The sequence below is a fragment of the Physella acuta genome, unplaced genomic scaffold (genome assembly GCF_028476545.2).
Source record: "Physella acuta isolate Inbredline_101_S28 unplaced genomic scaffold, ASM2847654v3 ptg000054l, whole genome shotgun sequence".
Taxonomy (NCBI): domain Eukaryota; kingdom Metazoa; phylum Mollusca; class Gastropoda; family Physidae; genus Physella; species Physella acuta.
Genome location: NW_026731574.1, coordinates 267920 through 288459, shown reverse-complemented (window position 1 = coordinate 288459; position 20540 = coordinate 267920). Strand labels below are relative to the sequence as shown.

At 40.2% G+C, this 20540-nt stretch overlaps 2 protein-coding genes across 2 annotated transcripts; both read left to right on the top strand.

The window, feature by feature from the left end:
- The first annotated feature begins 1759 nt into the window (after nt 1-1759).
- On the top strand, nt 1760-8322 carry LOC131946819 (sarcoplasmic reticulum histidine-rich calcium-binding protein-like). Its single transcript, XM_059307796.1, has 12 exons — nt 1760-1786; nt 2572-2718; nt 5608-5697; nt 5766-5891; nt 6165-6339; nt 6582-6739; nt 6809-7027; nt 7096-7197; nt 7324-7522; nt 7572-7798; nt 7867-7968; nt 8095-8322. The coding sequence occupies exons 1-12, from the start codon at nt 1760-1762 to the stop codon at nt 8320-8322; spliced, it is 1800 nt and encodes a 599-aa protein (XP_059163779.1).
- A 4495-nt stretch (nt 8323-12817) lies between these two features.
- On the top strand, nt 12818-20268 carry LOC131946810 (uncharacterized). Its single transcript, XM_059307784.1, has 7 exons — nt 12818-12923; nt 14235-14434; nt 15824-16049; nt 17137-17330; nt 18291-18504; nt 19921-20114; nt 20251-20268. The coding sequence occupies exons 1-7, from the start codon at nt 12866-12868 to the stop codon at nt 20266-20268; spliced, it is 1104 nt and encodes a 367-aa protein (XP_059163767.1). The 5' UTR covers nt 12818-12865.
- The last annotated feature ends 272 nt before the right edge of the window (nt 20269-20540 follow it).

The window sequence follows — 20540 nt, the reverse complement described above, 5'->3', positions numbered from 1 at the left end:
AATAGGAATGATATGGATACAACACAGTAGAAATACATAGTGCTCTATGTTTATGTTTGGCCTTATGTGTGTTTCATCAATACAGCTGTGATGTAACTGTTGCTAGAAATGTTTTATTTCTTCATACATTGACTCTGGTGTCAAACTATGCAATGGTATACACACCTTTCTAATCACCATTACAAAGTGTTTATCAGATATTAGAGATAAAAGTTACTGGAATAATACATTATCCATCACAAAATTAACTTCATTTAACACTATTTGAAAGATACTAATTGATTTTAATATCTGAACATGTCACCAACTTACACATTCCTAATGTTCTGCTGTCCCATCACTGTTGTAAAGTGTGTACAAAGTGGTTTACAAATCCTGCTAAATCTAGATGTATTACCTTGTCCAGGATTTCCAGCTGCCTGAGTGTCTCTATCTAACGTTAGCTAGACACAGTTTGTCAGTTGTCTCATGGTTACTGTTTGTTTTTATTGTTATGAAAACCACTCACACTAAGATTTGTTTCCATTTTTATTTTATTACAATTTTTAATTCAGAGTACAGTTTTGTGAAAACCACTGTAAATATATGCAAATGTACCAGAATATTTTACCATATTTTAGAAATTTAGAATCTAAAAACAAATTGTATTTTTTAATGTTTTAAATTTTATTTTTATGCACTGGATTCCAAACAGATAGCAATTAACATTTCTCATATTCATTGTAGTTTATAGAAAAACCACATTTGTAACTATAATTGAGATGGCTTTTTTTTTAAAAAAAAACCCTGTATTTTTAGTTTTATTTTTCTAGTATATTTAAGATAATCTTCACTGCCAGATAAAACATTTAAGGATAAAGTTAAATAACTATTTGTAAAACTTGCTCTTTATTAAAAGAAAAAAAACAAATTCCTAGCCATCGAAGTAGTCCTATTCTAATGAAACTGGCTACATAATGTCTATAATGATTTTTTTATGTTAATTTCTTTCTACCAACATTCCATTTACATTGTAAATATTTTTACTCTATATTTTAAAAACGTGTATCATTTATACTGGCAAAATAAAGTACATAAACTCCAGACTTTTTTTTCTATCTAGACCTTAGTAATAAATAGTTCGTGTTCATCTGTTGTATGCTCTACAGATGACTCATCTACCAGCTTACATCGGCATTTGATAGTGTATTCAGAAACAAATCCCTGCAACAATTTTTTTTCCCCAAACACGTCAGTTCTGGACACAAAGGGACAGTAGCTGGACTAAGGGGGACAGTAGATGGACATAAATAAATATAAATGTTTAATTAGGGCTTCGTATATATATTTTGTATAATAATCAGCATTTGCGGTTTAGAGGAATTCAAATCAGTATGCTTGAAACACATGGAAATGTCTTGTTACTAAAAGCGCAAAATCAGTAATTGATATTAGTCTTAAAATCTCAACCGTTAATATTTTTTTAAAATTGCATATACATCATAGTTTACAGGAACTTTACAGGACATTGCATTGTCACGTCAGCTTGATATATCTTGTTTGTTGAAGCTCTTACATTTTTGGTCGCATGATGGGGAATAGATCTTTACAGGAAGCACGAGAAATGAACAGCTGGTAAAATGTGACTGACTTGATACGAACATCAATAACATCATCAGACAAGTGATCACACTTGTTTTCCGCACTTTAAAGTTCAGCACGCCAAATAAAAATAGCGAGTTGCGCAGCTCTCGTTGTAACCTTTGTTGCCATAGTAATGATGGCTGAACCTGAATTCCCAACTTCCGTTTGACCTTAGGTATTTAGGGGCCTCTCAGTTTATGCTAATGAGCAGAGCCCACGGTCTACATTTAATTACGAAGGGGTCCTCATCTTTACGATAAGATGTTTTAAAAATTAATCGCGTTTTATTTCTTGTATTTTGTTTGAAACATCACCAAGGATTAGTGTGCTCAAATATAAGGTAAGTTTGGATAATTAATTATATACTTAAAATTTAAAGTCAGAGAAAAGTATATTAATGAATCAAAGGGTCGAAAAAATTCAATATCTGTTAAAAAATTAAGTCTTAACCTTCCACATAGGCAGAAAAGTCGCCCGCGAGTAAGCCTTATTTTCGCGCCAAATTCCCAGTAATTATTACATAATTAAAATATCGCATCTCTTGATATCCGCTCTCTGATATTAGTATTAGTTATTCATTGTCACTTAGGCCTTGATTCTAATTATAATTTTATTAGTTTTTTAAAAACTGGAAACGTTTTTGGATCTGCATTTTCCAATACAGTACAATTTACTAACTTTTAAAAGTATTAAGATCGTAGCGGATCGCTCTGTACTTTATCCAGTGACATGAATTCTAAACTGTTAGAAAGCAAAAAGGAACGGGGAGGGTAAGCGGGTGGAGGTGAGAAGTAGAGCCAATAAATCTGCCTGTGACTTTTAAACTTTTTTTTTCAGCACATGACTTGAGTCATTCGATACATATGTATGTGGTCCCAAACTAACCCCAGCACAGACGTCAAAATATGGTCCTCAACATGTGGTCAAAGTGTCTATGATTTCCCCCAGCTGGTCAGGGAACTGGTTAAGGAACTGGTCAGAGAGTTTGTCAGGCTACAGGTCAGGGAACTGGTTCGGGAACTGGTCAGGGAACTGGTCAGAGAGTTGGTCAGGCTACAAGTCAGGGAACTGGTTAAGGAACTGGTCAGGGAACTGGTCAGGTAACGGGTCAGGGTACTGGTCAGAGAGTTGGTCAGGCTACAGGTCAGGGAACTAGTTACGGAACTGTTCAGGGAACTGGTCAGAGAGATGGTCAGGCTACATGTCAGGGAACTGGTCAGGGAACTGGTCAGATAGTTACCAGGTGGGTTTATGTATCAATGTGTGGCGGGTGTGATGACGGTCATGTGGTCATCTGGTGTGTGATGACGGTCATGTGGTCATCTGGTGTGTGATGACGTTCATGTGGTCATCAGGTGTGTGATGACGTTCATGTGGTCATCCGGTGTGTGATGACGTTCATGTGGTCATCCGGTGTGTGATGACGTTCATGTGGTCATCAGGTGTGTGATGACGTTCATGTGGTCATCCGGTGTGTGATGACGGTCATGTGGTCATCAGGTGTGTGATGACGTTCATGTGGTCATCCGGTGTGTGATGACGGTCATGTGGTCATCCGGTGTGTGATGACGTTCATGTGGTCATCCGGTGTGTGATGACGGTCATGCGGTCATCGGGGAAGTCTCGTCTATCTAGATGTACGTTGTTATCAGCATCACCATCATGGTCTTCATGCAAGTCCACGTAATCATTTTCAACTGGCTCGTTAATATGAAATAAAGCGGGAGAGATCTCCCCTAAACTTTTCTCGAATGTTCTTCTATAAAACACTACGGGGGGGGGGGGGGCGGCAACTGGGGATAATCAATTAATGTTCGTTTTTTAAGAAATCGAAATAAGCGTGAAGTACTTCTTCTGGTCTACGGACAATTACTCAAAATTTGAAAGAATGCAGACAAAAAGAATTTGACAGAAGGAGGACAAAAAGAGCTTTTACTTATGTGTGAAATTTCGCCCATCTATCTGAAACAAAACTCAAGTTATAGGCTTTTGTAAAAGTAGAATAAATTCCACTTCCGGTTACCGGAAATCACTGAAAAGTTGATACAGAAATACACATTTGAAATAATACTTATGTATGAATCCTTCCGGTTTAAACATTATAGTATTCATAAACTACGTTTTAAGTTAATTAAGTGTGATGTGATTAACATATGGACACACAATGTAATTGACCTTGTTAGGATTACATGTTGTGTTTCTCTCTAAATACCCTGTCTGGCGTGGGGGAGGGGGGAGAGATAGGGCGTATTGATCTATCAAAGATTTAAAAATACTCATTATAAGACATTGAAAGCAAACGACGGGGGAGATGTTTTATTACCTTTCACGTAAACTTTGGTAAACAATAGCGATCTCCTAACATCAGATAAACTTATGGGACACTCAACAGCAGGTGAATAGAAAGACTGGGTGACGTCATCGTCATTGGGTTGTTGACCTCGTTCTGTATAGTCTGGGCCAAATAAGACCAATAACACCCAGGGCTGGGGTTGTAGGAGACAGTTTATGCTTTAACTGTATTGTGTTGTGTAGGGTAGAGAGTTTACATACCAGTACCTATTATTACTCACATTACTACTGGCTAGAATGGTTAGATGGATATAGACACAACTGACCGACATTTTATTTCTCTTAAAACATATTATACAACTTTGTTAAGGTTGCAAAAAAAAGAAGCAGCATATGTGATACATACGTTTTGTAGCAGGAAATTGTGTTGGTGATTGTGGAGGGGTGTGATGGTTAGAATTTGTAAAGTAGTTAGTGTTAAAAAATATAATATTATTGTTTTAATTAATATTAGAAAATAAAGAAGAAAATTAGTTTAATATATCGAGTTGTCTGCCCAGCAATTCTTCTTTTTAATATGAGATATTCACTATAAGACAAACATAGAGGTACACGACTAACTCATCAAATTGGTTTAACAAACCTTCATTCAACAAAAACTTTTTAACGTCCAGCAGATCAATGACATAATTGATCACAGTTTTGACTGCCTGGTTCAACGATCAATATTTATTTACTTATTTAAAAAAAGAATTATAGAACCAGGCGAGTTATGGGGCAGTGTTAGACAATTTCAGCAGCTTCGGCATATGAAGGGATAGTGTGGTCGCCACTATGCCTAACCGCCTTTACTTTCCCTATTAAGAATCAGGTACTCATCACAGCTGGGTGGATTCTACTGAAATGAACCTAGCACTCGAGACTTTCGTGTTACAAGCTGTCTACTCTACCATCTGACCACGCCGTTCCATTATACTAATTTAACCTAGGCAGTATTAGAAATTAAAAAACAAAATAAAGTGCCTGTTTGGAACATGTTCTTAAATTGACTTCAATAGCCTAAAATCCCATTAGTGCTGTACAAAAAGAACCATAAAAAACAACTCACACTTGGATCTCCAGAATTAAATCATTCAATAAAAACGGGGCGTGAACAAATAAAACTTTCAAACAGTTTTTTTTTTGTTCCTTGGCTATTGTTCAAGTCATTAACAGTCCTTACACGAACTCTTAAACCAGGTACACACTGACATAAATGTAGGTAGGTTACTGTGACATGAAGTAGGACAAACCAGGATATGAGTGACGCGGATTCTGTAGAAACTAGGTAACCAGGGCCCTACCCTATAAGAACTAGGTCACAAGGAACTAGGTGACCAGGCCCAGTATAAACTAGGTGACCAGGGCCACAAGGAACTAGGTGACTAGGGCCCTACCCTATAGGAACTAGGTCACAAGGAACTAGGTGACCAGGCCTAGTATAAACTAGGTGACCAGGGCCACAAGGAACTAGGTGACCAGGCCTAGTATAAACTAGGTGACCAGGGCCACAAGGAACTAGGTGACCAGGGCTACAAGGAACTAGGTGACCAGGGCCCTCTAGGAACTAGGTGACCTTGTCCCAGAAAGAACAAGGGGACCATGGCCACAAGGAACTAGGTGACCAGGGCCCAGTAAGAACTATATGACCAGGGCTACAAGGAACTAGACGGCCACAAGGAACTAGGTGACCAGGGCTACAAGGAACTAGACGGCCACAAGGAACTAGGTGACCAGTCCCTTGTAGGAACTAGGTGACCAGGGCCCTGTAGGAACTAGGTGACCAGGGCCACAAGTAACTAGGTGACCAGGGCCACAAGGAACTAGGTGACCAGGGCCACAAGGAAATAGGTGACCAGGGCCACAAGGAACTAGACAACCAGGACCTGAAGGAACTAGGTGACCAGGGCCACAAGGAACTAGGTGACCAGAGCCCAGTAAGAACAAGGTGACCAGGGCCACAAGGAACTAGGTGACCAGGGCCACAAGTAACTAGACAACCAGGACCTGTAGGAACTAGGTGACCAGGGCCCTGAAGGAACTAGGTGACCAGGGAACTGTAGGAACTATTTGACCCAGCCACAAGGAACTATATGACCAGGGCCCTATAAGAACTAGGTGAACAGTGCCCTGTAGGAACTAGTTGAACAGGGCCCAGTAAGAACAATGTGACCAGGGTCACTTGGAAGTAGTTGACCAGGGCCCTGTAGGAACTAGGTGACCAGGACCACAAGGAACTAGGTGAACAGGACCACAAGGAACTAGGTGAACAGGGCCACAAGGAACTAGATGAACAGGGCCACAAGGAACTAGGTGACCAGGACCACAATGAACTAGGTGACCAGGGCCACAAGGAACTAGATGAACAGGGCCACAAGGAACTAGGTGAACAGGGCCACAACTAACTAGGTGACCAGGGCCACAAGGAACTAGGTGACCAGGACCCAGTAAGAACTAGGTGACCATGGCCCAGTAAGAACTAGGTGACCAGGGCCACAAGGAACTAGGTGACCAGGGCTACAAGGAACTAGGTGACCAGGGCAACAAGGAACTAGGTGACCAGGGCCACAAGGAACTAGGTGACCAGGGCCACAAGGAACTAGGCAACCAGGGCCTGTAGGAACTAGGTGACCAGGGCCACAAGGAACTAGGTGACCAGGGCCACAAGGAACTAGGTGACCAGGGCCACAAGGAACTAGGTGACCAGGGCCACAAGGAACTATGTGACCAGGGCCACAAGGAACTAGGTGACCAGGGCCACAAGGAACTAGGTGACCAGGGCCTTGTAGGAACTAGGTGACCAGGGCCCAGTAAGAACTAGGTGACCATGGCCCAGTAAGAACTAGGTGACCAGGGCCACAAGGAACTAGGTGACCAGGGCCAAAAGGAACTAGGTGACCAGGGCCAAAAGGAACTAGGTGACCAGGGCTACAAGGAACTAGGTGACCAGGGCAACAAGGAACTAGGTGACCAGGGCCACAAGGAACTAGGTGACCAGGGCCACAAGGAACTATGTGACCAGGGCCACGAACTAGGTGACCAGTGCCACAAGGAACTAGGTTACCAGGGCCCAGTAAGAACTATGTGACCAGGGCCACAAGGAACTAGTTGACCAGGGGCCTGTAAGAACTAGGTGACCAGGGTCACAAGGAACTAGGTGACCAGGGCCACAAGGAACTAGGTGACCAGGGCCACAAGGAACTAGGTGACCAGGGCCACAAGGAACTAGTTGACCAGGGGCCTGTAAGAACTAGGTGACCAGGGCCACAAGGAACTAGGTGACCAGGGCCACAAGGAACTAGGTGACCAGGGCCTTGTAGGAACTAGGTGACCAGGGCCCAGTAGGAACTAGGTGACCATGGCCACAAGGAACTAGGTGACCAGGGCCAAAAGGAACTAGGTGACCAGGGCCAAAAGGAACTAGGTGACCAGGGCTACAAGGAACTAGGTGACCAGGGCAACAAGGAACTAGGTGACCAGGGCCACAAGGAACTAGGTGACCAGGGCCACAAGGAACTATGTGACCAGGGCCACAAGGAACTAGGTGACCAGGGCCACAAGGAACTAGGTGACCAGGGCCACAAGGAACTAGTTGACCAGGGGCCTGTAAGAACTAGGTGACCAGGGCCACAAGGAACTAGGTGACCAGGGCCAAAAGGAACTAGGTGACCAGGGCCAAAAGGAACTAGGTGACCAGGGCTACAAGGAACTAGGTGACCAGGGCAACAAGGAACTAGGTGACCAGGGCCACAAGGAACTAGGTGACCAGGGCCACAAGGAACTATGTGACCAGGGCCACGAACTAGGTGACCAGTGCCACAAGGAACTAGGTGACCAGGGCCCAGTAAGAACTATGTGACCAGGGCCACAAGGAACTAGTTGACCAGGGGCCTGTAAGAACTAGGTGACCAGGGTCACAAGGAACTAGGTGACCAGGGCCACAAGGAACTAGGTGACCAGGGCCACAAGGAACTAGGTGACCAGGGCCACAAGGAACTAGTTGACCAGGGGCCTGTAAGAACTAGGTGACCAGGGCCACAAGGAACTAGGTGACCAGGGCCACAAGGAACTAGGTGACCAGGGCCTTGTAGGAACTAGGTGACCAGGGCCCAGTAGGAACTAGGTGACCATGGCCACAAGGAACTAGGTGACCAGGGCCAAAAGGAACTAGGTGACCAGGGCCAAAAGGAACTAGGTGACCAGGGCTACAAGGAACTAGGTGACCAGGGCAACAAGGAACTAGGTGACCAGGGCCACAAGGAACTAGGTGACCAGGGCCACAAGGAACTATGTGACCAGGGCCACAAGGAACTAGGTGACCAGGGCCACAAGGAACTAGGTGACCAGGGCCTTGTAGGAACTAGGTGACCAGGGCCCAGTAGGAACTAGGTGACCAGGGCCACAAGGAACTAGGTGACCAGGGCCCAGTAAGAACTAGGTGACCAGGGCCACAAGGAACTAGGTGACCAGGGCCACAAGGAACTAGTTGACCAGGGGCCTGTAAGAACTAGGTGACCAGGGCCACAAGGAACTAGGTTACCATGGCCCAGTAAGAACTAGGTGACCAGGGCCTGTAGGAACTAGGTGACCTTGTAGTGAACATGGCCTTGTAGGAACGAAGTGATCTCGGCTACAAGAAACTAGATGACCAGGGCTGTGCAGTAAGAACTGGACTCAGATGAGCGCAACAGGATCAAAGTTACCTCAATAAATCCTCCATGCCCCACGAACTCGTCTGATTTCTACAGCGTGTTGTTACAATGTATATTTCAGTCACGGTATGGTTTTATCGCTCTCTGGTTCATACTAAGGGACCTTATCTGTTAAATCCAAAAAGGTTAACGAAATGGAAAATTATTCTCATTTGATAAACTATTTAGTTATTTAAATACAAAAGGTAGCTGCAGTGAGGTTAATTTAATTAGTAATAAAACAGATAGTATTAGTTACCTCACAAGTTAAAGACAGTTACAAATACTATTGACGTTTCGACCCAAGGTCTTCGTTACGGGACTTAAATTTGGCACACGGGCACCGGATGATTTAAACCGCGAGGTCCTCTCATCCGGCTCGTGGAGATCTTTTTGTCCACGGAAAAAAACGTTTGTTGGTGATGGCTGAGGAAGTTTGCCCAGAAAAATCACGACAAGCCTGGAAGAAACTGGCCCCCGAACTGAAATTTGATAGTTAATGCGGCCCTCGGACTGAAAAGTTTGGAGACCCCTGATTTAAACGAACAGGTTTCTTTCATCTAACCCACTCCATCCTCATACACCACGCCCCCAGCCTCACCTCTTTACGTCCAAGCGGTGTCTTTTGGGTATCGTGGAATTTAGACAAGACCTGTTTTCACTGTCGAGCTAAGGCCAAAACTGTGTTACTCTTTGTGTTTTCTGGCTAATCTGTAACCACACTGTTGTGAGCTGACGAAGACCTTGGGTCGAAACGTCCATAGTATTTCTGTCTTTAACTTGAGAGGTAACAAACACTAGCTGTTTTATTACTAGTTATTTAAATAACAAAATAATGTGCATAACTCAATTCGCGACTTATCTTTTTAAATTTACAAGTTATATCCCTTATATTGCAAAGTAATGTGGCTAATAATTTTTAATAAATGATTTTCTATAAATATAATTTATAATAACTAGCTGCATACCCGTACTCCACCACTGTGAATCATTTTTAAATGTACCAACTTGGGAGCAGAACAAAACTAAATACAAACGTCTAATTACAATATCATTTTTTTACTTTCTCGTATATCCGAGGTATAGAGAAAGTCTTGTAATCGTGCAAAAAATAAATAAATCGAGATTTTTATAAATCTCGACGTTTTACACATCACTGATACGGAAAAACATAATTTTGCAATCTTGTCCGTATGTCTGTGTGTCTGTCTGTGTGTGTGTGTCTGTCTGTGTGTAAACACGATAACTTGAGTACCGTTACAGCTAGGTTGATGAAATTTCATATATAAGGATTTTATCCAAATCGTAGATCCGTATCAACTTTTGAGCGATTTCCGATAACCGGAAGTGGTATTTTTTCTACTTTGAATTTTTCAAAAGCCTATAACTTGAGTACAATTTAGGATAGATAAATGAAATTTCACATGTAAGTAAAAGATCTAATTCTCTACCTTCTGTCAAATTTTGAGTAATTTCCGTTGACCGGAAGTACTAATTTACGCTATTTCCTATTTCTCAAAAAAAAAACGCATGTACATTTATAAAGTACTAATAATATTGCACACTATTATGCACATTTTGTTTTGTCGTTCGCTTGGTGTGCAATTCTTTTTTCTATGAGATTCTATTCTATTTTTAAAAGTTTAAGTAATTAAAAATCATGTCTATATTCCAAGTTATATAAGAATATTCGAGAAAGTTTAGGGGAGATCACTCCCGGTTTATTTAAACATTAAAATGCAAATGTGAAATTAAATGATGATTCAATGGATTTTTTTTACATCGGCGTGGTGGGCTGAGTGCTGAGGGGGGTTTGGGCTTTTAAGTACAGCATAAATAAATTAGGATTACAGAAAATTAAAATTATACAAATTTTAAGCAATCGGAATGTTATGCTGATTCTAATGAGATACATCAGATCAAACATTCTTCCCTTTCAAACATTCTTCCCTTTCAAACATTCTTCCCTTTCAAACATTCTTCCCTTTTAAACATTCTTCCCTTTCAAACATTTAATCTATAGTAGTGATACCACAGTTTTTTAAATGTATTTTTCATTTATTTTAAACATTGAAATAGTAATAATAATTTGTTTGGTAGTTTTACACAGCTTCAAAGACATGAACATCAATTGTATATAAAGTATTTAATGGAGAAAACTAAAATGGCATAAGAACTAGACTAAAATGTTGTGTGCAACTCGGTTTCTTTTGCGAGCTTAGTTTACTGTGCTCCATTCTGAGCTGCGAAGTCAAATGTTCTAACTGTAGCCACCCAAGGCCAGAAACAGAAACGACCGTGAAAGAATTTGTGTTTCTGTAATACTCATACTGATCTATCATTCCAAAATTTTTCTTGACACAAAATTGGCCCCTGACGATGGGGGTACGCTGCCCTTGATTTATCCGCCATTCCGGTTGGGTGGGGGGGGGGGGGGGAATGTCTGTGTACGTGTGAGGGGGGGGGGTTGATGTGTGTATCTCTTTTAATCATTCAGATTGTGCCCTTTTAAAACCTGAGAAACCTAAAACTATTCTAACGTTAATTTACTCGAGGGCTGATCGAGTGATGTTTGGCTTGAGACTGTCTTGATTAAAATTAATACTTTATATTTTTTCTATACATTTTTTACAAAAATTTCTAAACATTTTTTTATTTTTACATAGGTGAGAGTTCCCAGTCTGTCTTAGCTGTGCTTGAAATATTTCTTTCAACTCGATTTCAGAGTATTTTGCTAAATAAAGCCTGATCTTATTCCTTTATTCCCATACGAGCCGACCCGCTGCGTATCATACGCCGCTATTTAGTTGTTTTTTTTTCTACTTTTCAATAATTTATAATTTGTGAATTCGACAGTACCAATGCTGCCACTGAAAATATTTGCTTAAAAACACTAACCCCCCCCCCCCCCCCCCCACGTGAAAGCAGCCTCCTCTTAGTTACCTCCTCTAAGTTTAAAATCGTTTCAAACTAAATTATCTGCCCCTAATAGCCGTCACCAAGCCCGTCTCTATGATTGTAAAATGTAAACAGAGTGAACACCGCTCACCAGATCATGTGGGGGTGGGGGTGGTAGTGATAGACCGATAGTGATAGAGAGGAAGAGAGGGGACTGCAAAGGCGCGCTTGCAGCTTGTTTTCTAACTGATCCCAGAAGAGAATTATATAATACGAGCCGACCCGCGGCGTATCATACGCCGCTATTTAGTTGATTTATTTTCTACTTTTCAGTAATTCATAATTTGTGAATTCGACAGTACCAATGCTGCCACTGAAAATATTTGCTTTAAAACACTAACCCCCTCCTTTCCCCTAACCCCGACCCCCCCCCCCCCCCCCCCCCCGTGAAAGCAGCCTCCTCTTAGTTACCTCCTGTAAGTTTAAAGTCGGTTCAAACTAAATTATCTGCCCCTAATAGCCGTCACTAAACCTGGCCGTACGGTTTGTAAACATTAACGTGACTACAGCTCAGCAGACAATGTGGGGGTGGGGTGGGGTGGTATAGAGAAAGAGAGGGGACTGTAAGGAGGCGCTTGCAGCTTGTTTTCTAACGGCTCGCAGAGGAGAATTATATATATAGATAGATATTATATAGATAGTCGATCTATAAATAGCCGTTGCTATTAGTCTGTTTTCGTCTTCCGTTCTTTAAGTCGTGTTAATTAAGTTAAGTATGATTGCTTTATTTGTTGTGGCTGTTTGATTTGTGGTTTTTAATAATTTTCCAAGTTTTTGCTTTGTTTCTGTACTAATATACAATCTAAATAAATGTTTTTCCCAGTTTCCTGTATATATTGTGTGTGTGTTTGTGTGTTTGTGTGTTTGTGTGTTTGTGTGTTTGTGTGTGTGTGTGTGTGTGTGTGTGTTTGTGTGTTTGTGTGTTTGTGTGTTTGTGTGTTTGTGTGTGTGTGTGTGTGTGTGTGTGTGTGTGTGCGTTTTTCTTTTACAAACGATTAGTAAAGGCAGAAATACATATTCCTAATCTGAGTTTATAGGGTAGTTAAAAATATAATTGGTCGAAGGCTATACACCCTCTTTCCATAGTATACCTGAAACTTCAAGCAGGAATGCACACCAAGTGTCGACTTCATTGTCTCAACCCAAACTGTGCTACAATATTTTACATGCGCGTGTTTGCACCGCGACAAAACGTCGAAAAAACAACCTTGAGTGTAAAAACTTGATCTTGATTGCTGTAGTCAAACAGATGGAGACAAGACATGGAGCTAGTCAAAGTTGTATTAACATTACTTGCTTGCTGGTCAGTCGCGGCACAATGTAAGTAGTGAACTAGCCAGACTCAGTGGTTCTTTCAGGCACACCCCACCCATCAGAAGCCAGACTCACTGGTTCTTTCAGGCACACCCCACCCACCAGAAGCCAGACTCAGTGGTTCTTTCAGCACACCCCACCCACCAGAAGCCAGTGGTTCTTTCAGCACACCCCACCCACCAGAAGCCAGTGGTTCTTTCAGCACACCCCACCCACCAGAAGCCAGTGGTTCTTTCAGGCACACCCCACCCACCAGAAGCCAGACTCAGTGGTTCTTTCAGGCACACCCCACCCACCAGAAGCCACTGGTTCTTTCAGCACACCCCACCCACCAGAAGCCAGTGGTTCTTTCAGCACACCCCACCCACCAGAAGCCAGACTCAGTGGTTCTTTCAGCACACCCCACCCACCAGAAGCCAGTGGTTCTTTCAGCACACCCCACCCACCAGAAGCCAGTGGTTCTTTCAGCACACCCCACCCACCAGAAGCCAGTGGTTCTTTCAGGCACACCCCACCCACCAGAAGCCAGACTCAGTGGTTCTTTCAGCACACCCCACCCACCAGAAGCCACTGGTTCTTTCAGCACACCCCACCCACCAGAAGCCAGTGGTTCTTTCAGCACACCCCACCCACCAGAAGCCAGAGTCATTGGTTCTTTCAGCACACCCCACCCACCAGAAGCCAGACTCATTGGTTCTTTCAGCACACGAAGGAACCATTAGCTATGGTTTGGCAAAAAGAGATGTTGGAGAAATGAAAAGAAGACTGGAGCAACACAAACGACAGTCGCTTCAACTTTCGCAGATTATGTTTTGCACGTTTTACCAAAGAAAACTACTTTATCAAGAGCATTGAGAAAGCACAGGAAACATTTATAAAATCGTATTAATTGTATCATAAATTTAAATCAAATAACAGTTTATAATTTATATTTTAAAATCTATATATTATGGTTAACCGCCTTCTGTGGTCAAACCCCCGTTGTGATCAAAGCTCCGCTGTGGTCAAAGCCCCTATGGTCAAAGCACCTGTGGTCAAAGGCCCGTTGTGGTCAAAACCCTTATGGTCAAAGCACCTGTGGTCAAAGCACCTGTGGTCAAAGCACCTGTGGTCAAAGCACCTGTGGTCAAAGCACCTGTGGTCAAAGCACCTGTGGTCAAAGCACCTGTGGTCAAAGCACCTGTGGTCAAAGCACCAAGGAACCTATTCAGCGCCGAATCTTCAAAAATATTTCATTCAGATGCGTTTGAGACTAACATTATCGGAAGTGGAAGAAATTATATTTATATTTAATATCAAACATATCTGTTTTGTCAGATCCGTACAGTCGGATCGTTGAACCAAGTGTGCTGACTGAGGGTGGGGACTACACCGTGTCGTGTAACTCTGATCTCGCCGGAGTGCCAGGCAAGGGACAGAACCTAGGCTTGTTATCTATGTCGATCGGATGGACGAATGAAATAGATGAGATGGAAACGTTTGTAAGATACATGGCTATCACCAAGGAGAAATATTACGTAAGTTGACGTCTAGATTACTACTAATGGGGAAAACACACATTTGAGATGTAAATAATTAATAGGCACTTATAACTACGTATAAAACAATATATATATATATATATATATATATATATATATATATATATATATATATATTCAAAGGGTTCAAAGGGTTACATGAACTACAGCTAAGGAAACAAATTAAAAACAAGATGACAAACTTGCACAACTTTCAAATGCTGAAAAACACGAACACATTCTGTATACTGACGCATGTATACAGCATTCATATAATATAGTTATTTAACCTGACCCACACACACATGTTGGCCTATACTGTCACACGTAAAGTTTCCTACAAGCGTTACCCCTATCCAGCTACTTACCTGATGTCATCATCCTTCCTTTGTGGCCCCTGGGGAGCAAAGGGCTGCAACCACATATCTCCAGTGGACTCGGTTTTGGGCTGCTCCCCTAATCTGTGCCCATGTGAGCCCAGCTGTTTTCGCCTCTTCTCCAACCGTTCTTTTCCATGTTTTCTTTGGCCGGCCCACTTTCCTTTTTTACTGGGGATTCCAGTCCATAGCATGTTTTGCGATGGTTTTTTTCTCTCTTCTTAATGTGTGTTCGATCCATCCCCATTTGCGGGCCTTGATATTGGCTGTTGCTTTAAAATTTGCCACAGGTCTTTGTTTGATATTTTGTCTGGCCATCTTATTTTAAGTATATGTCGTAAGCATTTGTTTACAAATGCCTGTATCTTATCAGTATTTGTCTTCGTAACCCTCCAAGTGTCCGAGCCATAGAGCAGCACTGCCGTGCACCTCCACATCGGGCGCAGTGAGTTGAAGGCACATCTAGACTTGTTGATACGGCATTTTATGTCCTCACTTACCTGATGTACTGCTTTTTATTGAATGGAAAACCATAATACCTGTTTAGTAAATCAAATCCAAATGGCATATTTTATAAATAGACACGTGCGATGTACAATATTTATAGTTTCCCGTCTCAGATATATTGAATTTTTTTTAATAATAACAAAAAGTTTAGTAATCCTTAGCACTTCGAAATAAATTAAATGTATTTAAAGAGCCCTAATAATAAATGATTTATGAGATTTTACAAAATTAACATAACAATCTGAGGATTTTTTTAACACAACCATATATTTGCAACGTTTTTTTTAAGTTATTTTAACAACATGCATTTTAAAAAAGTTTCTGAAAATCAATATATGACTTTTAGATATAATCGTTAATATAAATATATACTGTGCAAATGTAAACAGTGCAGATTTGTTGTACGGTGTTTAATCAGTAAATCTCTATTGTTCGCTTATAGTTTTTGCTGTATTTTAAAATTATTGAATATAGATGGGTATGTCATCCATTTCTTATGTAGCGTACAGAAAACAACATATATGAAACAAATATGAGGTTCTGGACCTATCAAATGAGAGGTCCAGACAGAGTGAATTCCCATGGTTGGCCCGATAGAGATGCAATCAATATGACACTGTCATCGAAAAATGCGAAATGGCAAGAGTCTGGTATATTTTGTTGCAACACTTCCTACCTGGATATGAATGATGATATTCGACATGCATCTAGATGCAAGAAGATTAGGGGTAAGTTGTTGTTGTTCATTGTCACATTAATTACTACAACCCAGTATAACAAGGGTCTCTTTATGAACTGTTTAGTACCATATAAGTTAAAACAAATTTTGTAGAATGCTGGTTTGTCATTTGAATTAGATTGATCTCTACCAGGCTATCTTCTGAGGCCGTTACTTGCTACACCAAGGATTCACACAGGAAACAAAAGAAAAACTACACCTATCTGAACGATAACATTGTAACCATAGCCATCTGAATGATAACATTGTAACCATAGCCATCTAAACAATAACATTGTAACCATAGCCATCTGAACGATAACATTGTAACCATAGCCATCTGAACGATAACATTGTAACCATAGCCATCTGAAGAATAACATTTCAACTATTGCCACCTGAACAATCTTAATATATAAAAGCCCATGTGCGCACTACTCTCTCCCTCTCTCTCTCTCTCTCTCCCTCTCTCTCTCTCTCTCTCTCTCTCTCTCTCTGTCCGCAAAATATTTACTATAGACATCTCAATAATAAGATTTAAACGATAACCTAACAATAACGTTCATAGGCGTAGCAAGGGCAGGGTGGGGGAGCGGACTGCACTGATTAACACCATTTAGGAGGGGGGTGATACCATAGCAAAAAATTGCAAAATGTACAGAAGAAAAATGCTTTTTGTCAGTGTCATTAATGATTAATTATGCGGCATATATTTAAATTGTAAAAATATCAGTGGTATCGCTAGGTCGGGTGTCAACCGTGGTGTCAACCCCCCCATTAGAAAGAAAGTATATATATATATATATATATATATATATATATATATATATATATATATATATATATATATATATATACTTTCTTTCTAGCGACACCACTGATAACCTTAAAACTATAGCCATCTCAATACTAACATTTTAACTATAGCTTTTTGAACGATAACATCTCAACAATAACAATAAAACTATAGTTATCTAAAGACGACATAAACTTGAAATTGGTAGCAAAATGTCGTAAACACTTTATGATTGAAATAGCGAGACGTGTACAAATGAAAGAATATATCAAAGTTACTGTTTTGAAATCTAATTTTCCAGTGACCCACAATATCATAGTGAATAAACCAGAAGCGAAAGTAGAGGGAGCCTTCACTGTGACATGTGACTCTAATTTGGCTGGCGTGCCGGCACAAACCTATGGCTTGTATTATTTGGCCATCTTGTTCATGTATCAGGGGGAAGAAAGATTGTACGCCAGATTAGGCCTGGGTTCCTATCCTCTCAAAGTTAGGGTAAGTTTGTTTCGTGTCAAGGTAAAGTTACGGTTAGGTTTTTTTAGTTTAAACTCTAAACTTGTTACATCGTTGCTTGAGCTTGGTTTAGAGACCAGCTGTTCCAAGGTTCTGGCTCTGCAAAAGTTTTCTGAGATAAATATTTTTTAGAGACTTCCAGACTACATGTCCTCCAATGTCTATTCTTATATTTTACGTACACGCTTACATAAATTAGATGACATGACATATATTCAAAGACCAAATACACGCTTACATAAATTAGATGACATGACATATATTCAGACCAAATACACGCTTACATAAATTAGATGACATGACATATATTCAAAGACGAAATACACGCTTACATAAATTAGATGACATGACATATATTCAAAGACGAAATACACGCTTACATAAATTAGATGACATGACATATATTCAAAGACGAAATACACGCTTACATAAATTAGATGACATGACATATATTCAAAGACGAAATACACGCTTACATAAATTAGATGACATGACATGTATCCCAAGATCAAATATTTCCAACCAAACAGTTTTGGAGGTATCATAAGTGTATTCACCGACCACCGCCAGTTTCTAAGGAGCATTCACCGAACCCGATCAGTATCATACGAGCATTCACCGAACCCCACAAGTATCATATGAGCATTTACCGAACCCTTCTCAATAATTCAAAACGAACGTGAATTAAATGAGTCTGATGTGTGTCCGTCAAACATCTGAGACAGCTTCAACGAATCCCTGGGGTTCGAACCCAGGTTAAGAATAACTGGTCTAGTAGTACTACTAGTATTATTTTTTTCGTATTACAAAAGTGTAATTAATAAGCAATAATAAATATAGAAAAGTTAATTTCAACACTTAATAAACGCAAACTACTTTCGTTACAACTAATTTCTGGCAATAACTAAAAACATATTTTTTTCTTCCATGCTACTTTCATAGAGGCCGCCATCGCCACTGAGGAACTGGACGTTTAATTTCTATGGGGTAGAAACTTTGGACGCACACGGTCGACTGGAACGGGACAAAGCAAAAACAGAACTGGTGATCAGGGATACAAAGTATTCAGACTCGGGCATGTATTGTTGCGAGGCAGCATATTTCACTCTTTATACTGACGACGAGCAAGATGTCAAGCGTTGTCAGAACATTACAGGTGTGTTATGCAGTGTTTTATTTTAAATAATCATCTCGCTATTCTCATCGTCTGCTTCTCTTTTTGTCAGTTGTTCTGTGAAGGTGAAATATAACACATGTGTTTTATTACACATAACACACCTACGTTGCTACTGTCTACGCTTTGTTCTCGCAGTCTTTGGCCAGCCGTGGTTGTCCTGTTTGTTTGAAATCATTCGGTACATCTCTTGTTTAACTCAGAAAATAACCTAAACATTCATTGAAACAGTTGCCACAACTTTCAGCGAAATGTATTGTTTTAGGTCAGTTTTGAAAATATTTTTTAACAACAGGCCAGTATTATTTTCGAGCGATAAAAATGAGCATGTTAGTGCGTGTATAATAGGGATAGTACTACTAAGACACCCTACTAATTTCGGAAATTTTTTATTAAGCTGTGAAATATTAATTAGGCATCCAATGAAGTTAAATCTGATGTCAGTTTGCATTGTCTTCAAGTCTAGACCCACGTTCCTACTTTGAAACGAATTAATCAGTTAGAAGTGCTCGAAATTTCGTTCACCTGTTTTGGTCTATTACGACATGCGACAGGACGACATGAAGAAGAAACAAGTTCAACAAAAACTTGTAAAAATGAAATTAGTTTATAAACGCATTCACACTCAAAACACGTAAATATTAAATTGCTCAATACGAAAAAGGTATTCATTATACAAATTTAAAAATAAGTAATTATTTTGTATCAAACAAATCTAATTCTTGTAATACTTAAATCTATTCCTAAGCACAAAAAATGCTTAAAGTTGTTTATCTAAACATACCTTTTTACCTGAGCATAATTTTGTTTACCTAAACATAAATTTTTATCTAAACTGAAACTTAAAACATAATATTATCTCATCAACTTTACCGTCAATTATACCATAAACCCACGGGAAAAGTAAGTGTGTGTATGGGGGAGTGGGGGGGGGGGGTATGTTGCCGGACAATGTTTTAATTTTTAAATACCTTTTTGTCAGCTTTTATAATCTTCTGCTGTTTGAAGTAATTCTACAAAGGCCAACCTTTTTGTCGGCTTTTATAATCTTCTGCTGTTTGAAGTAATTTTACAACGGCCAACCTTTTTGTCAGCTTTTATAATCTTCTGCTGTTTGAAGTAATTCTACAACCGCCAACCTTTTTGTCAGCTTTTATAATCTTCTGCTGTTTGAAGTAATTCTACAACGGCCAACCCAGTCCATTCCTTGAATTCCTGTGTTACATCCCTTCCCTTCATCCCCCAACAACATGGTTCCTTGTTTAAGTGTTTATTATAGAACTGTAAAAAAAAATTATTCATTTATAATTGTATATTAAACACTGGATGAGAGGATGTTGATGTAATACACAAGGTTGCAATAAATAAAAATTCTAAAATGAAAATATACTTTTCTAGTCACCCATAGAGAGATTGTAGAGCCGAAAGCAGTTTCTGTTGGTGAACCCTTCTCAGTATTCTGTGATGCCGACTTGGCTGACGTGCCCGATTTGATCTATGGCGTACGACAATTTGTGTTGATGTGGTCATCTGGTACAGAAAACCCTGAAGCAAGAGCTTTCATGAACAGTAGATTGCTAAAATCGGTTCTGGTAAGTGCTTTATTGTGTTTAAATTATGGAATGTTAAATGTTTGCTTGGAGAAGTCCTGCGACCTAATGACACGTTTGGGCAACAAACAAACTGAAATTCAAGGGGCTCAACAAATTGATGACTTTAATTACTCAGATCTACTCTGCCATATGATACACAGCCCACTGTACATGTTGAAATCCAGTAAAACCTGCCTAATGACATTGATACAGACAATGGCGTTCAGATTAAAATCAACAACGACAAAATGCTTTTTTTTTTACAAAGCCCATGTTAAATTCAACTGCCATTTTAAACAAACTAACTCAGAATTTTAGCTCAAACGTTAAATATGTAAGGGCTTCTGGTTTTCTTTTTTTTTTTTTTTTGCTTCGACTCCTTTATCTTTCAAATTTGGCGCCTCTTTTGCTCTTTTCACTCCCCCT

What these genes read in the sequence shown, in the direction of transcription:
- LOC131946819 (XM_059307796.1), top strand. Translation starts at nt 1,760, where the DNA reads ATGGCTGAACCTGAATTCCCAACTTCC. An exon ending in AACCTGAATTCCCAACTTCC is followed by an intron (nt 1,787 to 2,571) that starts GTTTGACCTTAG and finishes GATTTCCCCCAG; the next exon opens with CTGGTCAGGGAACTGGTTAA. An exon ending in AACTAGGTGACCAGAGCCCA is followed by an intron (nt 5,892 to 6,164) that starts GTAAGAACAAGG and finishes AGGGCCCTGTAG; the next exon opens with GAACTAGGTGACCAGGACCA.
- LOC131946810 (XM_059307784.1), top strand. Translation starts at nt 12,866, where the DNA reads ATGGAGCTAGTCAAAGTTGTATTAACATTACTTGCTTGCTGGTCAGTC. An exon ending in CTGGTCAGTCGCGGCACAAT is followed by an intron (nt 12,924 to 14,234) that starts GTAAGTAGTGAA and finishes CTGTTTTGTCAG; the next exon opens with ATCCGTACAGTCGGATCGTT. An exon ending in TAGATGCAAGAAGATTAGGG is followed by an intron (nt 16,050 to 17,136) that starts GTAAGTTGTTGT and finishes CTAATTTTCCAG; the next exon opens with TGACCCACAATATCATAGTG.